Below are 19,595 nucleotides of genomic sequence, written 5' to 3'. Positions count from 1 at the left end.
ACATGTAAACTCCATACACACAAGGCGGAGGTGGGAATTGAACCCCAACCCTGGAGGTGTGAGGCAAACGTGCTAACCACTAAGCCACCGTGCCCCCCTTTAATAATCAGGGTTTCCTTTAAGATCCTTAACATTTACAGACATGGGAAAGTTTGGTGGTTTCTTGAGAACATGCCAGGCTTGTAAGGGAACGTATTTTTATTCACATCACAACTCACAAAACGTAACCTTCATGCTTCAGAACTTAGCGTCCGTAAACCGGCCAATACCACGAGAATGACCTTTTTTTTTTTTAGCCGTTATTCATCACGACAGTCAAATCTTTCGGTCCACAGCACTGCTGCTCGCTGGATGTTTATGTTTCTTCGCTAGTAAGCTGATGGTTCATGTGAGGATTAGCTGGAGCTGTGGGTGGGCATCTGTACGTATGATGTCATGCACTGAGCCGCTGCCACGTGATTGGCTGATTAGTTAAGTGAGTGAAATAGGATATGATGTTCGTGCTTGGTAATTGTACAGGCTTCAGCTTACAGTAAGTGTACAGTACAGTAAGACTGTGACTCAGCAAGAGCAATTTCCACCGTGCCAGGACTGTATGGGGAAGAAAGAACAAAACAAAAAGAAACAAACAAACAAACAAAAAAAAAAACAAGTCACCATGACGTCATATGGCTTGGGCGTTGTTTAGCTTTATGCAGCATCAATCAATCAAACAGCCTCTTCCTGTTAAAGCGGTAGTTTAGAGACGAAGCAGCTTCTTCAGTGAAAGCTTGATGTCTGGAGTGCCAGACTTTGTTGTATGTAAACAGGTTTAATTGCCCACATTTGGATGGGTCGGTGTGGCAGATGTCCGGGTTCGGCGCTTCTTCCGTCGTGTTTTGTGACAGTCTTGGATTTCTCTCTACACTCGCTCATCTTGCGTAACCGTTAAGTGCAAAAGTTTACACCCCCTCCTCTTAGCAGAGATCTATTGCCATCTAGTGGACACAAGATCGTATTTTCTTGGGATTCTTTAATACGAGGTGAGACGTTTGAAGGTGACTGCGAAATGAAATCATAGCATTAAAACAGGCACATAATTCTATATATAGGCTCCTGCTGAAAAAAAATACATACCATCAAGACTTCTGAAAGGTTCAAATCAACTGCAATAATAATAATAATAATAATATTAATAATAATAATAATAATAATAAATAATTTAATTTAGAAAGACAGAATGAGATCCTCTGTGCCAAAATTCTGGGATCCTTTTACAGCTTTCCAGAAAATATTTTTGCAATTAAAAAGCTGATAAAATGAAACCTAGCCGTATTCTGTAACACCTCCACTATGCACATAGTAGCTGTTTTTTTTTTTTGTTAGTTTTTCTGCGTGTTCTGACTGCTTGTATTTCTGATACTGATCTGTACCCAGGATCCATTTTTGACTTCCTTGGTGAAGGGTTACGGCATTACAAGCTTTTTATTTCCCCCAAACCTCCTGCTCATGAACTGTAGACTATACAAACAGTGTTGGTGTTTAAGGAACGTGTTTTTTTTTTCTTGTTTCATTTACAACACCTATGCATTCGGCCCCGTCTTCGGACCACAACAAGCTTTTCTCCAATGTTATACCAACTGTGACCAAGTGAAGCAATCACTGGAACGAGTCACTTTCACACACAGGGTCGCTCACACAAACACACAAACACAAAAACACACACACACTTTTCTATGACGCACAGGACGGCTTTACGGTTTGAAAATGGCTTTTACACTTGAGAAAACAGAGCAATTTATCTGCAGAAATAGCCGCAGGTCTGGTGTTTAAGCTGTATTCTGAAATAAAAAAACAAACAAAAATAAATAAGTAAACAAAAACAAATAAATATCATTAAAAAATAATAATAATAAATCAGAGTATGGATGCATGGTGTTAATGTAGCAAAAATGACCACAAAAAATAATTAGATAAATAAACAAACAAACAAACAAATAAAACTAATAAATAAACCACAAAATAAAACAATTCACGGACCATGAAGAAAGAATTATGGCAATCACAATACTTAAGGTATTTAGTACAAAAGCACATGCACACACACCAAAACAGGGGAGAAAAACAAACAATAAACAAAAAGTAAATAAACAAAGCAAGTCACAAAAAAGCACAAACAAAACAAAAATTTAAAATAACAATAAAAACACAAATAAGGCAAGACCAAATAAATAAATAAATAAACAACCCAAAATCCACACAAACCAAAAACTAGAAAGAACAACATTAGTGCCACTAATAATACAATGTCCTGCATTAGAAGAGAAAGTTTGGCTCAGCAGTTGGATTTAAAGCTCACCTCATTCAGTTCGTTGCTCCGGTGACTCTCGAGCCCTGAGAACACGCCACTGCCGTCTTTACTCGGTGTGAGGGGAAGCGGTGAGGACGAGCCGCTGTGGACCGGTGTTCCTGTTCAAATGAATACATAAGTACCTCACTAACTGAAACCGTTTAGACGTTAAGTCACAAAATGTCAGGAAACATCCAAATTTACACAGGTTGTGTGTGATTTTGCTACTTTTCCAGCAGCACAGATGAAGATGAAGGTTCACTCACGCTTCTCCAGGTTGAGGAAGAACTTGGGCAGTGGAGTCGGGACTTCAGTGAGCCTGCGTTTGGGTTGAGGTGAGGTGTTACTGCTGCCTCCTCCTCCTCCCCCCTCAGCACTCTTCTCTCCACCCGAAGTGTTGCGCGTGGAGCGTCTGAGGGAGTGCGTGTTGTCCGTGTCGGGATTGGTGCAGCGGCGGCGCTTCGGTGTTGTTGCTGTGATCACGGGTGAGACGGACGTCTCGTTGTGAGTAGAGTAACCGTCCGTAGACTGAGGAGTGGAAGGGTTCAGGCTGGGACTTGGGGAGCGCTCGCCGAGAGACCTGTAACATCGCCAGGAATCACAGTTAATGACAACTTCCTGTTTGGTGCCACAAAGGAATTTGAGCTCATTTGGCTCATTTCTGGCATTTACGAAGCAGGTAAAAAAAAAAGGTCTCTGTTAGCAACAAGCTAGTCAGTTAACTGAGATCATTAATCATTTCCTCTACCAACGACGTCACCTGGTAGAACATCCGGCAGCATCTCCGATTGGCTGGAAGAACTTGGACGAGCTGACCTTCTTGAACTGGGCCTGCTCGTTAGGGTACAGGAGGATCACGGGTAAGGTGAAGTCGAAGGTGATCCTCAAGCCGTCCACCATTTCCTTACAGAGCTCCTCGCTGTGGGTGGAGACGGCGCGAGATTACTTTTGTCCTCTTAACGTTCTCAAAGCAGTCACTCGGTACAATTACAGACAGCTGTGTGTAAAATAATCACAACGGAACACGGACAGGAAATGTGAACACTTTATACGGTTCTTAATACTGTCGCCGCCGCAGTGTGTTTTTTAGTGACGTCGCTGGAGTGTGTTTGCTGTGCTGTGTTTATAAGCAGCGTCGCTGTAGTGTTTTGTAGTGTGTTCGCTATAGTGTGCTTTTAGCAGATTCAATGTAGTGTGGAAGAACTTGGAAGTCACCGTGGTGTTCGCTGTAGCGTTTTTTTGCAGTGTCGCCGTAGTGTTTTGTTTTTTTTTGCAGCGTCCCTGGAAATTTCTTTTTTGCAGCGTCGCCGTAGTGTTTTTTTTTTTTGCAGCGTCGCCAGTGTTTTTTTGCAGCGTCGCCGTAGTGTGTGTGTTGTTTTTTTTTGCAGCGTCGCTGTAGTGTGTTTTTTTTTTGCAGCGTCGCCGTAGTGTTTTTGTTTTTTTGCAGCGTCGCCAGTGTTTTTTTGCAGCGTCGCCGTAGTGTGTTTTTTTTTTGCAGCGTCGCCGTAGTGTGTTTTTTTTTTTGCAGCGTCGCCTTTGTGTGTTTTTTTTTTTTCAGCTTCGCCTTCTTGTGTTTTTTTTTTTGCAGCGTCGCCGTAGTGTGTTTTTTTTTTTTGCAGCGTCGCCGTAGTGTGTTTTTTTTTTGCAGCGTCGCCGTAGTGTGGTTTTTTTTTTGCTGCGTCGCCGTTGTGTGTTTTTTTTTTTTTGCAGCGTCGCCGTAGTGTGTTTTTTTTTGCAGCGTCGCCGTAGTGTGTTTTTTTTTTTGCAGCGTCGCCGTTGTGTTTTTTTTTTTTTTGCAGCGTCGCCGTAGTGTGTTCTTTGCAGCGTCGCCGTAGTGTGTTTTTGTGCAGCGTCGCCGTAGTGTGTTTTTGTGCAGCGTCGCCGTAGTGTGTTTTTGTGCAGCGTCGCCGTAGTGTGTTTTTGTGCAGCGTCGCCGTAGTGTGTTTTTTTTTTTGCAGCGTCGCCGTAGTGTGTTTTTGTGCAGCGTCGCCGTAGTGTGTTTTTGTGCAGCGTCGCCGTAGTGTGTTTTTTTTTGCAGCGTCGCCGTAGTGTTTTTTTTTTTGCAGCGTCGCCGTAGTGTGTGTTTTTTTTTTTGCAGCGTCGCCGTAGTGTGTTTTTTTTTTGCAGCGTCGCCGTAGTGTTTTTTTTTTTGCAGCGTCGCCGTAGTGTTTTTTTTTTTTGCAGCGTCGCCGTAGTTTTTTTTTTTTTTGCAGCGTCGCCAGTGTTTTTTTGCAGCGTCGCCGTTGTGTGTTTTTTTTTTTGCAGCGTCGCCGTAGTGTTTTTGTTTTTTTGCAGCGTCGCCAGTGTTTTTTTGCAGCGTCGCCGTAGTGTGTTTTTTTTTTTGCAGCGTCGCCGTAGTGTGTTTTTTTTTTGCAGCGTCGCCGTAGTGTGTTTTTTTTTTGCAGCGTCGCCGTAGTGTGTTTTTTTTTTTTGCAGCGTCGCCGTAGTGTGTTTTTTTTTCAGCCTCGCCGTAGTGTTTTTTTTTTTTTTGCAGCGTCGCCAGTGTTTTTTTGCAGCGTCGCCGTTGTGTTTTTTTTTTTTGCAGCGTCGCCGTAGTGTGTTTTTTTTTTTTTGCAGCGTCGCCGTAGTGTTTTTTTTTTTTTGCAGCGTCGCCGTAGTGTGTTTTTTTTTTTTCAGCGTCGCCGTTGTGTGTTTTTTTTTTTTGCAGCGTCGCCGTATTGTGTTTTTTTTTTTTGCAGCGTCGCCGTAGTGTGTTTTTTTTTTTTGCAGCGTCGCCGTAGTGTGTTTTTTTTTTTTGCAGCGTCGCCGTAGTGTTTTTTTTTTGCAGCGTCGCCGTAGTGTGTTTTTTTTTTTGCAGCGTCGCCGTAGTGTGTTTTTTTTTTTTGCAGCGTCGCCGTAGTGTGTTTTGTTTTTTTTTTGCAGCGTCGCCGTAGTGTGTTTTGTTTTTTTTTGCAGCGTCGCCGTAGTGTGTTTTGTTTTTTGCAGCGTCGCCGTAGTGTGTTTTGTTTTTTGCAGCGTCGCCGTAGTGTGTTTTGTTTTTTGCAGCGTCGCCGTAGTGTGTTTTGTTTTTTGCAGCGTCGCCGTAGTGTGTTTCTTTTTAGCCGCACCGCTGTGCATTTAGCAGAGTCACTTTGGCTTCGCTGTAATGTGTTTTTTAGCAGCCTCAATGCACAATTCCCATTGTTTTGTACTATTACTTTATCTGTACTGTGCGACTAAATTCAGGGTTGGATACAATCTCCTAAAGCACGTTTATGTATAATATTGATCAGTGGATCCACACACAGCACATCCTCGGTCCTGTGCTCAGAACCCCATTTGTTTCCACACCGCACTAGTTTTACTTACTTCTTCTCGGGCGGTACGTAGTGTGGGCTCATGCTGGACTGCGTGGAGCTCTGAGGAAGCCGAAAGCGCTCGTTGGCAGAAAAAGCAGCGTTTATAGTGAAGTGTTTCACGTAGGACTCGAGGATGTTTACTATGTTCATCTGGCATGGCAGCTTCACCAGCTACAAACAAACACGAGAAGATTCACATGTACAAGAGACACATGAGCAGAGCTGCCTTGCCTGGGTTTCACTCTCTTTAACAGATCCATGTTGGCTTCCTCCTCACTCTACAAAATTATAATACAGTATCAGAATACGTTTAAACCCCTTTGAGGCCGACAAGGTCACCTGAGTCCTGGACTGAAATGCTTTTTTCCACTATGGAACACAATAAACACAATGCTGTTCTGACTGGGGAAATAAAACACCTCAGGGGTGGTTACATTATTACATAAAGACCTAACATGTCTACATATGCTGTCGTTGACCTTTTTCCTCTTGTTGACGTAGTAGCAGTCATCCTCCAGCTTCTTCTTCAGCACATCAGGGATGTCGATGTTGATTGTGATGCTCTTCTCCTCATTCTCCCTTTTTGGGTGCACCTCCTGCTCTTCTTTCTATAAGGAAAAAAATTAAATATACATATTTAAAAAAAAAATATGAATAAATACTTTTCAATATATATGCATAATATATGAATAAAATATTATCAAACAAGCAACGAATGTGAAAAAGAAAATATTTTAAGAACCATACTGAAAGTTGCTTTAGCTCTTGGATTTCTTCCATTATTATTATTATTCACTGTATCAGCGCTACTGAATAATCAAATCTGAGAAACATCTCACAGACCAGGCTTTTTTATGGTAAAGCATTCTGTAAGTAGATTTATTTTATTTTGGTGTTTATTTAACACTTATTCAGATAGGTTTCTGTGTAGCTCTAGAATTTGTTGTATTGGCTTTGAGACAGAGATTGTGTTTTTTTTTTTAATAGTCCCCTATTTTTTATTTCAAATATTTTGGATTTGATCTAAAAAATAAAATAAATAATAAAATGAAAATTATTAAATTAAAGATGCTGCACAATCAAGCGTTTTGGCCACAACAATCACCAAAATAATAAAATAAATAAATAAATATGTGGAGGACCAGCTAATTGTTTCATTGACCTTTAGGTAAGGTGCTTTCTAACAGTTAACAAAGACAACTTATCAACAGCATTGTACACACACAATAATTAAAAAACACACACGTACCATTTCATCAAAATCCTCAGATGACTCGCTCTCGCTTTTTAAAGTCTCTGGGTCTGAATTGTCCTCGTCGCCGTCTTCAGATGATGAAATCAAAGCTGTTCAGGAGATTCAGAGAAATATGACAGAGTTCAGGTAAGAAAAGAATTGGATACATTACAGAGAATTATAAGAGACAGAGGGATTTCTCTGGAACTGCTAACCCAGGTGATATGCAGATATCTTTTTAGGTGAATAGGACCTGAATGATGCAAATCCTAAACAAGCCACTAGTGTCTTCTTTAGCTCCCAAACTTTGGAATAGTCTTCCTGATAGTGTTCGGGGCTCAGACACACTTTCCCAGTTTAAATGTAGATTAAAAACTCATCTCTTTAGTCAGGCGTACACATAATACATCCCATAATATCATGCACCAGTACATCAGACCTGCACATTTTTATGAACAGCAGATATGTTAATCCCTTTCCACTGCTTCTCTCTTTGTACCTATCCCGAGGCATCCAGACACTGTACCAGCTCCCAACGTCCTCTGTGGGACGAAGCCTTTGGACCTCCACTGAACCGAGGCCGACTCTAAGAATCCTGAGACATCTCCAGTTAGACCCTGTGATACTAAGGAGATCCGAAGTCCATGACCCTTACACCAATACAACATTTATCTGACTGTATATTACAATCACATCCCCAGTGTCACCCATATGAGGATGGGTTCCCCCTTGAGTCCGGTTCCTCTCAAGGTTTCTTCCTTTACCAATTTAAGGGAGTTTTTCCTTGCCACTGCTGCCTGAGTCACCTCAGACTTGCTCATAGGGGGATAAATACATAAATAATTATGAACTATAAATATCTAATAATAATCTTGAATTTTTTATTCTGTTAATCCTTTTTCTTTTATTGTTCATTATTTCTTTTATTATTCCTTATGTTTACCTTCTGCTCTATGTTTATGTTCTGTAAAGCTGCTTTGAGACAATGTCTATTGTAAAACGCGCTATACAAATAAACTTGAATTGAATTATCTGAGGCTTTGTGTGAAAATAGTGGGGGGAAAAAAAGACTTCTAAACGTTAAGAAAACAGGTGGTAAAACTTACGATCATCGCTCTCCTCCTTTTCTTCTTCAGGTAAGCTTTTTAACACGGAGTTAACACCTGGCAAACGACAACGTCTCTTCCTCCATCCTTTTCTCCTCCTGTAAAAAACAAAAACAAACAAACAAAAAAAAACAAGACATTTGGTTTGTAGTTTGACGTGAATTATCTGATGATGTTTTACACTTGTTCTGCTTTGAATTAAGTGTGAATGCAAATAACTAAGAAAACACAAACAACAATTAAATTCATTTTTGGCACGTGAACGTATTTGTGTTCAGTGTAAACAACCTGCCTGTGTGGCTGAGAGTTGTTTGTTTTAAACTACTTAGCAATCTATGTAAAAACACCAGCATTAAACCAAACGCACATTCGAGCCAAAGCTTTCCGAGCCAGTTTACGCTGCAACTTGCGGTTGTCCTCGGAATCTCGGAGCACATGATCCTCTGCAGCCCAGCGATCCCAGCTGTGGAATAAACATTACCACAGTTAGTAACATTGTGGAGAAGGGAAGCGGATCTAATCCCAGTGTGTCAGAACAGGAGAAACTTACTGAACTCCGGCTCATAGAGCTATGGAGTTATATGGTATGTGGTAGCCTAGTGGTTAAGGCGAGAGGTGGTAGATCTTTCACTTTTATGGAAGTCTTCACAGAATTTTAGAATATTAATGAATTTAATATTAATTAAAAATATATTCTTAATTAACAACAACAAAATATTATCTTGCTTTTGGAAAAATAAAGTGAAACAACCCTCCTTTTTTTCTCTTTTGCCCTTGCTTTAACCTAGTGGTTAAGGCGTTGGACTACTGATCAGATGGTCATCAGTTCGAATCCCAGGTCCACCATTTTTGCTCAGATGTATAAATTTTATCAAATTGTAAGTCACTCTTGATATTTTGAACTCTTGATCCCTCTTGACTTTTTGTTTGCACTGTCTTTTGTCCTGCACTGTCTGGTCTGTCTTGTCCTGCACTGTCTGGACTGTCTTGTCCTGCACTGTCTGGACTGTCTTGTCCTGCACTGTCTGGACTGTCTTGTCCTGCACTGTCTGGACTGTCTTGTCCTGCACTGTTTGCACAGTTGCACTTTATGTGGCTAAGACTACTTACTAAGTCCTAGCCCTGTCTTTGTTTTATGTAACACCCTGATCCTGGAGAAACGTTGTCTCATTTCACTGTGTACTGTAACAGCTATATATGGTTGAAATGACAATAAAAGCTTCTTGACTTGACATAAAGGTGTCTGCTAAATGACAGAAATGTAATGTAAATGTAAAATGTAGCTCACTCGTATAGTTTTTACATTTTATATTTTACTCCAGGTTTTGCCTAGCAACCGAGCCAAAGCTATTTGACTTCATGCTATGTAGCTTAGCCTCGATTAGCACCAGTGTGTTTGGAAGCCGGCCTGATGGCTAACATGCTAACGGCTAACACAGCTGCCATGCAGCGTTTGTGTTTCTTACCTTCGGTTCCAGCCGTTGAAGTGAATCAGATATTTAGGTATCCGCTTTCCTTTTTCATCCTTTTCCACTATGATATCCACCACCTACAAAACACGGGCGGTTTGTGTATTAGGATTGCGATAGAATCCCAGACGGCTGCTGCCTGCTATACAAAACACAGCGCTTTCGAGTGACGTCATCGAGCTGCCTCAGCCAAACGGATCCTGATGCTTCCTTCACGAGCTCTGTGCATCTACTGTTTACTAATTACAACCGCAACGAAGTCGGTCACGGATTGTTTTGCAATTAGGCGTACAGCTAACTTTGAGCTAGCTATCGATATTGTTGAGTATATTCCTAACATATCCTTATAGTGTAAAACGTGCCAATATCTATTTAGGAGGGAAAAGAATCAGAAAACTTTGGTCACTATAAAATAATATAAATATTCATTCTTCCCAAATCATAGAAGTTGTATCTATGTAGAACGCTAAACAACATATTTATGATGTAGTGCACTGTTACGAGTCAGTGTGGCTGTTTTTGTTGATTGATTTATTTTATTATTGTTGTGCAGCGTTCAATTAACGCACCAAGAAACTATTAGAAGCGTTTTAAAGCACAAATTAGGATAAATTTACATAAATATACACACATCTGTGCTAACTGATCGTCGTATGTTAATTATTAAAACAGAATAAATAAATAAAAAGTATATGTTTATATGGTTTTAACTCTATCGAGTCATTGTACGAGTTTGTTTGTTTATTTGTTTATCTTCCCATCCTTGTGTGCGCGTGCGCTGCTGAGCAGAAGTGCACTAATGTCTCGCGCACACACGGAAAAGGCCTCGCGGTAGTTTAGATAAGGAACCGAATGCAGGCTAGCGGAGTTATTCGGCTCAATTACACCCCAAACAAACACGCAACCAAACCAAAGCAAAGAGACGCGTTGCTCGATAAAGAGAATAACTTCATGAGAAGAATGACGTCGCAACTTTACTAAGTCACTGCATCCCGCATGACGGAGTAAACACGCTACCGGACGCAGAAACCCGCGTTCAAAACAATCAAACTCGTGAAATCAAGTAACACGCACTTGCTACCACAACACACCAACCAGGAAGCAGGAATCACAGGACCCATGCTAACTAAAACAGTGCGCACGTGCACATTTCCGCCATAAAGTTACCTTTGCATCGTACAGCACTTTGGCCTTAGATGGATCCGGTTCAAAGCAGAGAACTTTTTCTCCTTTATGGAATTTAAATTTCATTCCCCGAGAGTTCATTTGTTCGTCATGGCGATCAGGAGAGGAGGAATCCAGACCCCCGCTCCTTAACCCATTCCCTGCCGTTCTGTTCGCCAAAAGGAAAATCTACAGAGAGCGCGCGCGCTGTGTTACCGTGCCTAAACGCGGGAACAGAACGAAGATGGTCCATCCGGGGACCCGTAGAATGACGTGACGTCAAAAGATCAGGAAGTTGCTGGAATGTAAACAAGACTAACGATAACTGCTATTTATTTATTTATTTATTTATTTATTTATTCATTCATTCATTTAGATCTATCTATCTATCTATCTATCTATCTATCTATCTATCTATCTATCTATCTATCTATCTATCTATCTATCTATTTATTTATGATGATTAGTTGTGTATTACGACATCCAACAATGTTGTTGATTTTGGTTTTAAAAGTTTGTTTCTGCATGTTTTGTAAAAAAAAAATTAAATAAAATATACTACACTATAGTTTACAAGTATTTATTTATATCGTTCAGTGGAATGGAAATGTTTATTTCAGAGTTATAGATACTTTAGCACAATATGAGCTACTTTATGTATAATGATGTTTTAATAAGTAAGTAAGTAAGTAAATAAATAAATATTTCTGTTGTATGTATCCGGAAAAATACGATTAGTTACTTTAATGTTTAATGTTTTTACTTTACTTTAATCATTTAAAAATAAATACAATTTGTCATTTTTATTCCTCATAAATTTGTACATATTCTATAGTAATTCACTCTGTTTAAAAATGTTAAATGTGAATTATATTAAAACAACAACAAATGTCGGTTATTCAAGACTGCCCATAAGATATTAACTGTAAGGTACAAATACAGTATATATATATATATATATATATATATATATATATATATATATATATATATATATATATATATGTATATATATATATATATACATATATATATATAACATTTTTAAGGGTGTCAATAATTATGGATAGATTTATTAAAGTTTTATTTATTATTTATTTATTATTTATTTATTTATTATTTATTTATTAAAGTTTCTTGTATGTTGTATATTGTTGATTATGGTGTTTGCGTGTTGTTATGCTTGTGACAGTGAGGGTGTGTATAAAATGTTTAGAATATTTTGAGACGTATAAATTCCTGAGGTTCTGCGTTTCATCCACAAGAGGTCGCTCTATACATTCATTCCTTTTTATCCACATGTATCTTAGTGCAACAATAACCTTTATTCCCTCAAATGAACTTTACTTCTCGAACCTAAATATTGTTTGGCTCACACCTCTGAATTTCGATACCCAATTGTGTGTGTGTGTTTGTGTGTGTGTGTGTGTGTGTGTGTGTGTGTGTGTGTGTGTGTGTGTGTGTGTGTGTGTGGGGAGTCGCATGTTTTTCCCTCTGCTTCAGGGGTTTCCTCCAGGTACTTTGCTTTCCTCCCCCAGTCTAAAGACAGTGCTGTAGGCTGACTGGTATCTCTTCATTGTCCTTAATGCATGAATTGTTATGAGTGTGTGAGCAACTGTGGTCTTTGCTGTGCCCCGAGTCTCCTGGGATAGGCTCCAGGTTCCACAAGATCCTGTGTAGGATAAGTGGTACAGAAAATAGATATATGATACATATGAAACAAACACTGAACCATTTGTTAACCCACTAACAAAACCACCAGACAGCACAGATGAATACAAAACAAGCATGAATGAATGCACTGGTAGAAAGTTTCCACCTCCAGAATCTTCTTTGGATGTTTTTGTTCTTTTTTCCCCACCTTTATGTGTAACCTCTACAAACTCTGAAACGACATATTAAACACATAACACATGTGAACATAAGTGAATATTCATGTTTTGGATTTTATTACTCATTATCTTATCAAACAAACATAAAGCTGAAGAAAAAAGAATTCCATTTTGAATGATCATATTCTCATTTATCAACATGACAGCTTTTCTTCCAATGTGACCCAAATTGTGCAACTGTCATTTCTTACTTAGAATAAACACAGTAAAAAATGATATGGTAGTAGATGATTTGAGTAGTTTGTAAATCTAGTTACAGTAAAAAGGACCTTTCTATTATTTTTTATTGATTATTTAAAGTTCCAGCATGTGGTCAGAGTTTAGATTTTGGTCTCATGTCCTCAGATTAGCTTCCAAACAAAGTCGTAATGGTGTTTGGCTTCTAGGGCTTCGGTTTGTTTCTGCCAATGATCGAATGCTTTTGAAGATCCTGTGTGTGTGTTTCTGTGTGCGTACTTATGTGCATCCATGTAGCATATGTGAGTGTGCAGGGGTCTGTGTGTGTGTGTGTGTTGTACGTGTGTATGTGTGTGGTACATGTGTGTATGCGTGCATTCATATGTTTATGTGCTGCCTGTGTGTGCTGTGTGTATGAGTGTGTGTCTATGCTTGCATGCATATGTTTATGTGCTGCCTGTGTGTGTGTCTGTGTGCATGAATGCACAAAATCAAAAAGTAAGTACAGTGTCTGTATATACATTTCTATATCAATTCAACTAATTGCCAAAGAACACAAGTCATGAGTTTGTTCTTATGTAAACTTTATATAGAGTGTGACAGTTTTGAGCTTGTGTGGACACGCACACACACACACACACACACACACACACACACACACACACACACACACACACACACACACACACACACACACACACACACACACACACACACACACTGTATACTGTATAGTATAAGCATTAATAAGCACATCCTGAAAGCTTCTTCCCTTACACACCCTTTACATCCAAAAAGAAAAAAAAAAGAAAAAAGAAAACATGTTTCTGATTAAATATGTTCAGTCGGCTTAAAGCTGCGCATTCCTTTCTAAATATAGAGTCTTTTGGCATAGCTTCAACTCTGTGTGAGTTTACACACACAGACAGATAGCTCTTTGGGAAAGTGAGAAAGAAAAAAGAAAGAAAGAAAGAAAGAAAGAAAGATAGAAAAAGAAAAGAGACGATTTCATATTGTTCTTGTTATTATCACCTCAGATTATTAATACAGGTCTACTGAGTGCACTTGTATTTTGCGTCCCTGGTGGTTTTTAAACGCAAAAAAACAAAAAAAAACAAAGCTATGGGCTTTTATTGATGTACAAATAAATTGAACTGCAGGACATTCAACATGATACATGATTGCATCTGATAACAAGATGTGAGGCCTAAACAGAAAACTTTAGAAAAGAAAACTCGCCATGATGTGTCGGTCTGTGAGGAACCTTAGAGCTGCTCTGAAGATAGAAAAAGATGTTAAATGCATTTACTATAAAGAAGGAGAACTATAAAGGAAGGAGAAACAATGTATTAGAGAATCTGTACTTGTGTGTGTATCACATGCAAAGAGAGGGGTACAAACCACCTAATAACATTTCATTCATTCATTCATTCATTCATTCATTCATTCATTTTCTACCGCTTTATCCGAACTTCTCGGGTCACGGGGAGCCTGTGCCTATCTCAGGCGTCATCGGCCATCAATGCAGGATACACCCTGGACGGAGTGCCAACCCATCACAGGGCACACACAACTTTCTGATAACATTTCAGTTTATCCCAATTTCTATTTACTTGGATAAAGAACTGCAAGATCTGCAAAAAACCTCACACTAGATATTGTATTAATATTGTTTTTGTTCTTTAGAGCTAATCATAAACTTCTGGCTCTGGCCTGTCTAGTAACTCTGTCTGTTTGGAAATTCCTCCAGGATCAATAAAGTATCTATCTATCTATCTATCTATCTATCTATCTATCTATCTATCTATCTATCTATCTATCTATCTATCTATCTATCTATCTATCTATCTATCTATCTATCTATCTATCTATCTATCATTATTGGAACCCTTAAAAATGTATATAGTGATATACTGTATTTGTACAGTTAGTATCTTATGGACAGACTTGAAGCAGAATCTCTAGCTGTAACAAGTTTAGAGAGCTGTAATAACTTATAGAGCGATAAACCTCATGACTAATTCTGAGCCATGTTTGTTTTTCAGGATCGTGTTTGGAATTTTTTGGGAATTCAAGAAGGTTTTTTCCAGGTTTGAATGTTACAATACAGTCTGCATCCAATCAGTCCATGTAGAACTTCTTCTTTAAAGTCGTACTGCGCAACATCTTTTACTAATTATAAGTTGGTTTGGAAATATATTCGACTCAACGTGTCGCTGAAAGCTTCATCCGTGGCCAAGTCTGGACCTCCTGGGGATAAGTAAGAAGAGTTTGGGTTAAAACTATATTGTTAGCAGAATTCATATCACTGATCCACCTTCATAATTTATCTGCATCATTTTTCTATGCAGTCCACTTTAATTACCCAGCATGCTAATCATACAGTATTCACGAGCAGAACATTAGATTTGGCCTCAGCTGAATACGAGAGATGTTGCCAGTTGTAGTTCTAATGATGCGAATGAAATCCAGTGCCGTGTTTTCTCCCAGGACGTCTTTCACTAAGGACTTCTTTCTTGCAACACGACCAAATAGCTTGATGTTATGAAAGCGCTGTTTAACAAGCCATTTTGAAACTTGACATCTTTGACAACTATAACTGTGTAATTTTAAACCTGGAGAACTGACTGTGTGGGAGGACAATGTGCTCGTTGCTCCAAATCACTTTCCTACAGCCACTAATCCCTCTTAATGATATTTTAACTGCTTATGTGTTTTTAAATCCATGTGCAGGACAACAACCATTTTTGGTTTCCTTTTTTTCCCTGCTGATGGATGACAAAGGGACTTTCCATGTGGGTAACCTCAAATTTATGCACTTAATATGACACTTAATAGTTAATGGCGGCTCCGGCTCTTAGGGCTTAAAAATGAACAGCGCTCTCGATTGGTGCAACAGAAAATTGTTTGCTTATAAGTATCGGCACCCTTTACAAGAGCATGCTAGGGCATGAGTGACATTTTGGGCTCAAACAGTAAGTTTTTTTTTTTTTGTAAGCAGTGCAATTTTTTACAAAACAATTATAATAATAATAAATTTAATAAAATGATAATAAAATTCTTACACAGAATTTTAGTGGTTCAAGGTAAGAATTTTTCTCTTGAACAAGCACTTCAGATAGCAGAAGTACTCTTCTTCTTCTACTTTCTGTTTTTCCCGTTAGGGGTCATCACAGCGAATCATCTGTTTCCACCTAACTCTATCCTCGGCATCCTCTAGTCTCTCACTAATTATGTCATGTCCTCTTTTAACACATTCATGTATCTCCTCTTTGTCTTTCCTCTTGACATCTTAACTGTCAGCTCCATCTCCAACATCCTTTAATCAATATAACTACTCTCCCTCCTCTGTACAGTACTGTATGTGTCCAAACCATCTCTATGTACAGTATCCTCTCTGACCTTGTCCCCAAAACAGCCAACCTGAGCTGTCCCCCTGATGTGCTCGTTCCTAATCCTGTCCATCCTCGTCACTATAAAGAGAACCTCAACATCCTCATCTCCGCTACCTCCATCTCTGCCTCATGTCTTTTCCTCACTGCTACAGTCTCTAACCCATACCGCTGAGCTGCTCTCACTACAGTCTTCTACACCTTTCCTTTGATTCTTGCTGACACTCCTCTGTCACACAACACTCCTGTATAAACTATATATAGAAAAACTACAAATTCTAAAAGTCTACATTCATATGAGCTTCATATTAACCAACACTGTGGAGTTAAAATATGACAATTCCTTTGAAGGGTTTCTTGAATTTTAATGTTTTTTTCTTTAGTTCAGGACTGCATGGCTAAATCTATCCCTGAGGGAAATATCTTATATATTCCTCATTTAAAAAAGTGGTTACATAAAAGAGAAAGTGAATTATTTCCTCTGTTGTTTAAGCTGCCTTTTTTTTTTTCTTTTTACCTCTTTAATATTTTAGTCTTGGCCAATTCTCACTCACTGTCATATGACATCTACCAAACAGCGAGGATCAAAGTTATGGTGTATTTGCTTCTGGTCATGTTGCTTCAGCACAGTCAGCGCAACACTCTCAGTAAAAAAGTGTTTTCTTCTCCTTCTGCATGCGTGAGAGTGATTGACAGGATGCCTCCCATCTCTTCCAGACAACACATTGAATTTTGTTTTGCGTTGAGTTCCAGCTGTGTGTGGCATCATCATCATCAGGTGACAAACTCCAGAGTACAGAGTGAACTCTTTTTTTTCTTCAAGGAATGCCAATAAGTAAAAAAAATCTTTTCAGTCACACCACTGTTTCTACTCAGCTGGTATTAAACCTGGGAATATTGGAATATTAATTATATAACTCATATTGTTTCGTCCAAGAACACAAGAACGTAGTAACCATTTGCCTTGCTTTATGCAATGATGCAAGAATCTCTCTCTCTCTCTCTCTCTCTCTCTCTCTCTCTCTCTCTCTCTCTCTCTCTCTCTCTCTCTCTCTCTCTCAACAGCCTGTGAGTCAAGCTTTGTGATTTATTGCCGTGGCTGTAAATAGTTCCTCATGGTGTTCCTCACTTCAGGGGTGGAAAGTTATAAAACATTTACGATGCAATAATTGTCCAACCCAATATCATGGGTTTTTGGCAAACTCCAGTTATCTCCATACGATGTTTTGAAAACATTGTAAAATATTTCATATTTTAGATAAAATTTCTTTATATCTCATGTCCCAACACACATCCTTGTCATGCAGTGTGCTATTGAAACAATGTGTTTCTTGGTTGTTTGTGTCAGTGTGTTGTGTGTTGTGTGGGCTCAAGTGTGCAGTGATGTCATTTTCTGTTGAATTCTGTTCAACTGATTTCACCACTGGCTGCCTTGTCCATGTCCCACCCAGTGTGTGTGTGTGTGTGTGTGTGTGTGGAGAGCAAAAGAGGAAGGGGCCTCTTTCCCTCAATCTAAATTGCTTCTTTCTTCTATTCTTTTCCGTTCTGAGCTTACACTGAAGCTACACGCACAATAACGTGTGGTCGTTCTGGTCGTACTAGATGTAAATCCACCCTTTAGTCCTGTATTTAGTACTCAGCACACCTTTTTTTCATACTGCGCTTAAGCCCAGGTTATCGTCTTTTAACCCCAGGTAGAGGAACGTTTCAATTTAGAAGCAGTGTTAGAAGCACCATGTTTAACCCAGGTTACACTTTTGTGTTGATAAACCTGCACTGTAGTGTCAGTTATTTACAGTGTGAACAATGCGGTGTTAAAATGTTACAGCTATATGCTACCAGTCAGACAATCAGTCAGAAATTGTACCTCATATCATATGGTTTAAACCATGTCCCTGGTTAGAAGGAATTAATATTCATATTCATAACATTTCATATTTTTTTTGTCTTTGATTTCTTGTTTTTTTGCATCTTGTTTTTATGCAGGCTTAAAACAGCAAACATGATGCCATTTTCTTGAGACAAGCCGATATTTAAAGCAGTCACGTGCTGTATTTATCCACTCATGGTTTTGACACTGCAAATAGTCTTACTGCAAAAACAGAGTGAAATGTCAGATTATAGATAGCAAGGATTAATTGTTAACCCAGGTTATGTATGAGCAGTGTGAAACATCAAGTTCACCCAGGATTCTGTGAATATCTAGATTCATATTCAGTATAGTATTAAACCTACAAGGAATACAAGTTAAATTCTATTAACTGTAGTAATTTATGTAGTACGAATTATGGACTTTTTTAGCAGATGCTAAAAAAAAAACATACTATATATATATGATAAAATATAAGATAACATTTGTGCCTGTTTTGTTTATTTTTATTTGTTTCTGTAATATAACACACCACAGTGGTGATTATTGGCTTTTATGAATGCAGATACTCAGGGCTTTAAGAATTTGTATTTGAATTGAATTTCTGATTTATTTAGCTTTTTATTAGACAAAATATTCATAAAAAAGTTAAAATAAAATTTGTTTATGCTGATTGAAATTTGTGATAAGTTGAAAGAAATTATAGATAATGTGTCACAATTTTACTCAGTTAAAATTTGGAAGACTAAAATTTAAAATAAAAATAAAGTGAGCCTAAAATTTAAGGCTTAAAAAGGTTGCTATTCATTTTAAATCTGACTAAACAGTACTAAACAGTAGACACTTTAACTCATGAATTTAGATTTTTTCATGTTTTAATGAGAAAACTTTGCCCTGAAATTTTTTTTTATCATTTAATCTCTGTATGTTTGCTGCTCATGTGTATGTGCTATGTAGTTTGCTAACAAACTAACCAGAAGCATAACATTTCCATTTACCGTTAGCTTGATTTAGACTAGCTGTCTGTTAGCTCCCACAACTGATGCTAGTCTTGCATGGCATCAGCAAAAAAAACAAAAAAACAAAAACAAAAACAGGCTAACTTACCAAAACACACAGTTAAATATGACATAACTTACCTCAACATGCTTTTTCAAATTAAATGAAGTTCCTGACTTCTAGGGAGGCAGAGAAGACGTTTTCCTTTCTTTTGTTATACGAGTATTTGCTTACTCCAGCATATTGAAACATTTTACTGAGGTAAATGTTTATATTCTCTTGGTAATTTAATTTGTCATGCTCTTTTGCATCTTTTATAAACCCCAAGACTGCAGTGTATATGGGGAGAGGAGGGGTTGAAGACGTCTTTATATTTGTTTCTCCGTGAAAAACTGCATATCTGTATATTTGGATTTAGAAAATAATACATATAGTCAAAAAATATAAACTATTATTTAAATCAACCTTCTCTTTTGTTCTTCTTCTTCTTCTTCTTCTTCTTCTTCTTCTTCTTCTTCTTCTTCTTCTTCAGAATTTACTCACTCGATATTCTAACTTTCTTACGTTCACAGGCTAATCGACTAACTAGCTTGCTAGCTAGCGATGCTGACAGGAAACTAGCACACAGCTCCATAAGTCATGCGGCTTGACTAGCTAAGCTGGA

At 38.4% G+C, this 19,595-nt stretch overlaps 1 protein-coding gene across 9 annotated transcripts in view; it reads right to left on the bottom strand.

Annotated features, from left to right (window-relative positions):
• The window catches only part of LOC113649052 (male-specific lethal 3 homolog), an 86,097-nt gene extending 75,181 nt beyond the window's left edge, over window positions 1-10,916 (bottom strand). For 2 of the 9 annotated variants that reach the window (XM_027156209.2, XM_047802993.1), the window contains exons 1-10: window positions 10,605-10,857; window positions 9,435-9,517; window positions 8,336-8,431; window positions 7,969-8,066; window positions 6,878-6,972; window positions 6,108-6,236; window positions 5,639-5,799; window positions 3,090-3,248; window positions 2,596-2,909; window positions 2,339-2,448 (exon numbers count right to left, since the gene is read on the bottom strand). In XM_027156209.2, coding sequence (XP_027012010.2) covers window positions 2,339-2,448; window positions 2,596-2,909; window positions 3,090-3,248; window positions 5,639-5,799; window positions 6,108-6,236; window positions 6,878-6,972; window positions 7,969-8,066; window positions 8,336-8,431; window positions 9,435-9,517; window positions 10,605-10,703 — 1,344 coding nt within the window. In that variant the 5' untranslated portion in view covers window positions 10,704-10,857. Of the gene's footprint in view, window positions 1-791; window positions 1,042-1,714; window positions 1,821-2,338; window positions 2,449-2,595; window positions 2,910-3,089; window positions 3,249-5,638; window positions 5,800-6,107; window positions 6,237-6,877; window positions 6,973-7,968; window positions 8,067-8,335; window positions 8,432-9,434; window positions 9,518-10,604 lie in introns of those variants that run through there. The other 7 variants (XM_047802991.1, XM_047802992.1, XM_047802986.1 and 4 more) reach the window with 7 other exon arrangements.
• Between the last annotated feature and the right edge of the window lie 8,679 nt (window positions 10,917-19,595).

The sequence above is a fragment of the Tachysurus fulvidraco genome, chromosome 18, assembly GCF_022655615.1.
Source record: "Tachysurus fulvidraco isolate hzauxx_2018 chromosome 18, HZAU_PFXX_2.0, whole genome shotgun sequence".
NCBI lineage: Eukaryota > Metazoa > Chordata > Actinopteri > Siluriformes > Bagridae > Tachysurus > Tachysurus fulvidraco.
This window is presented reverse-complemented; position numbering and strand designations above follow the sequence as displayed.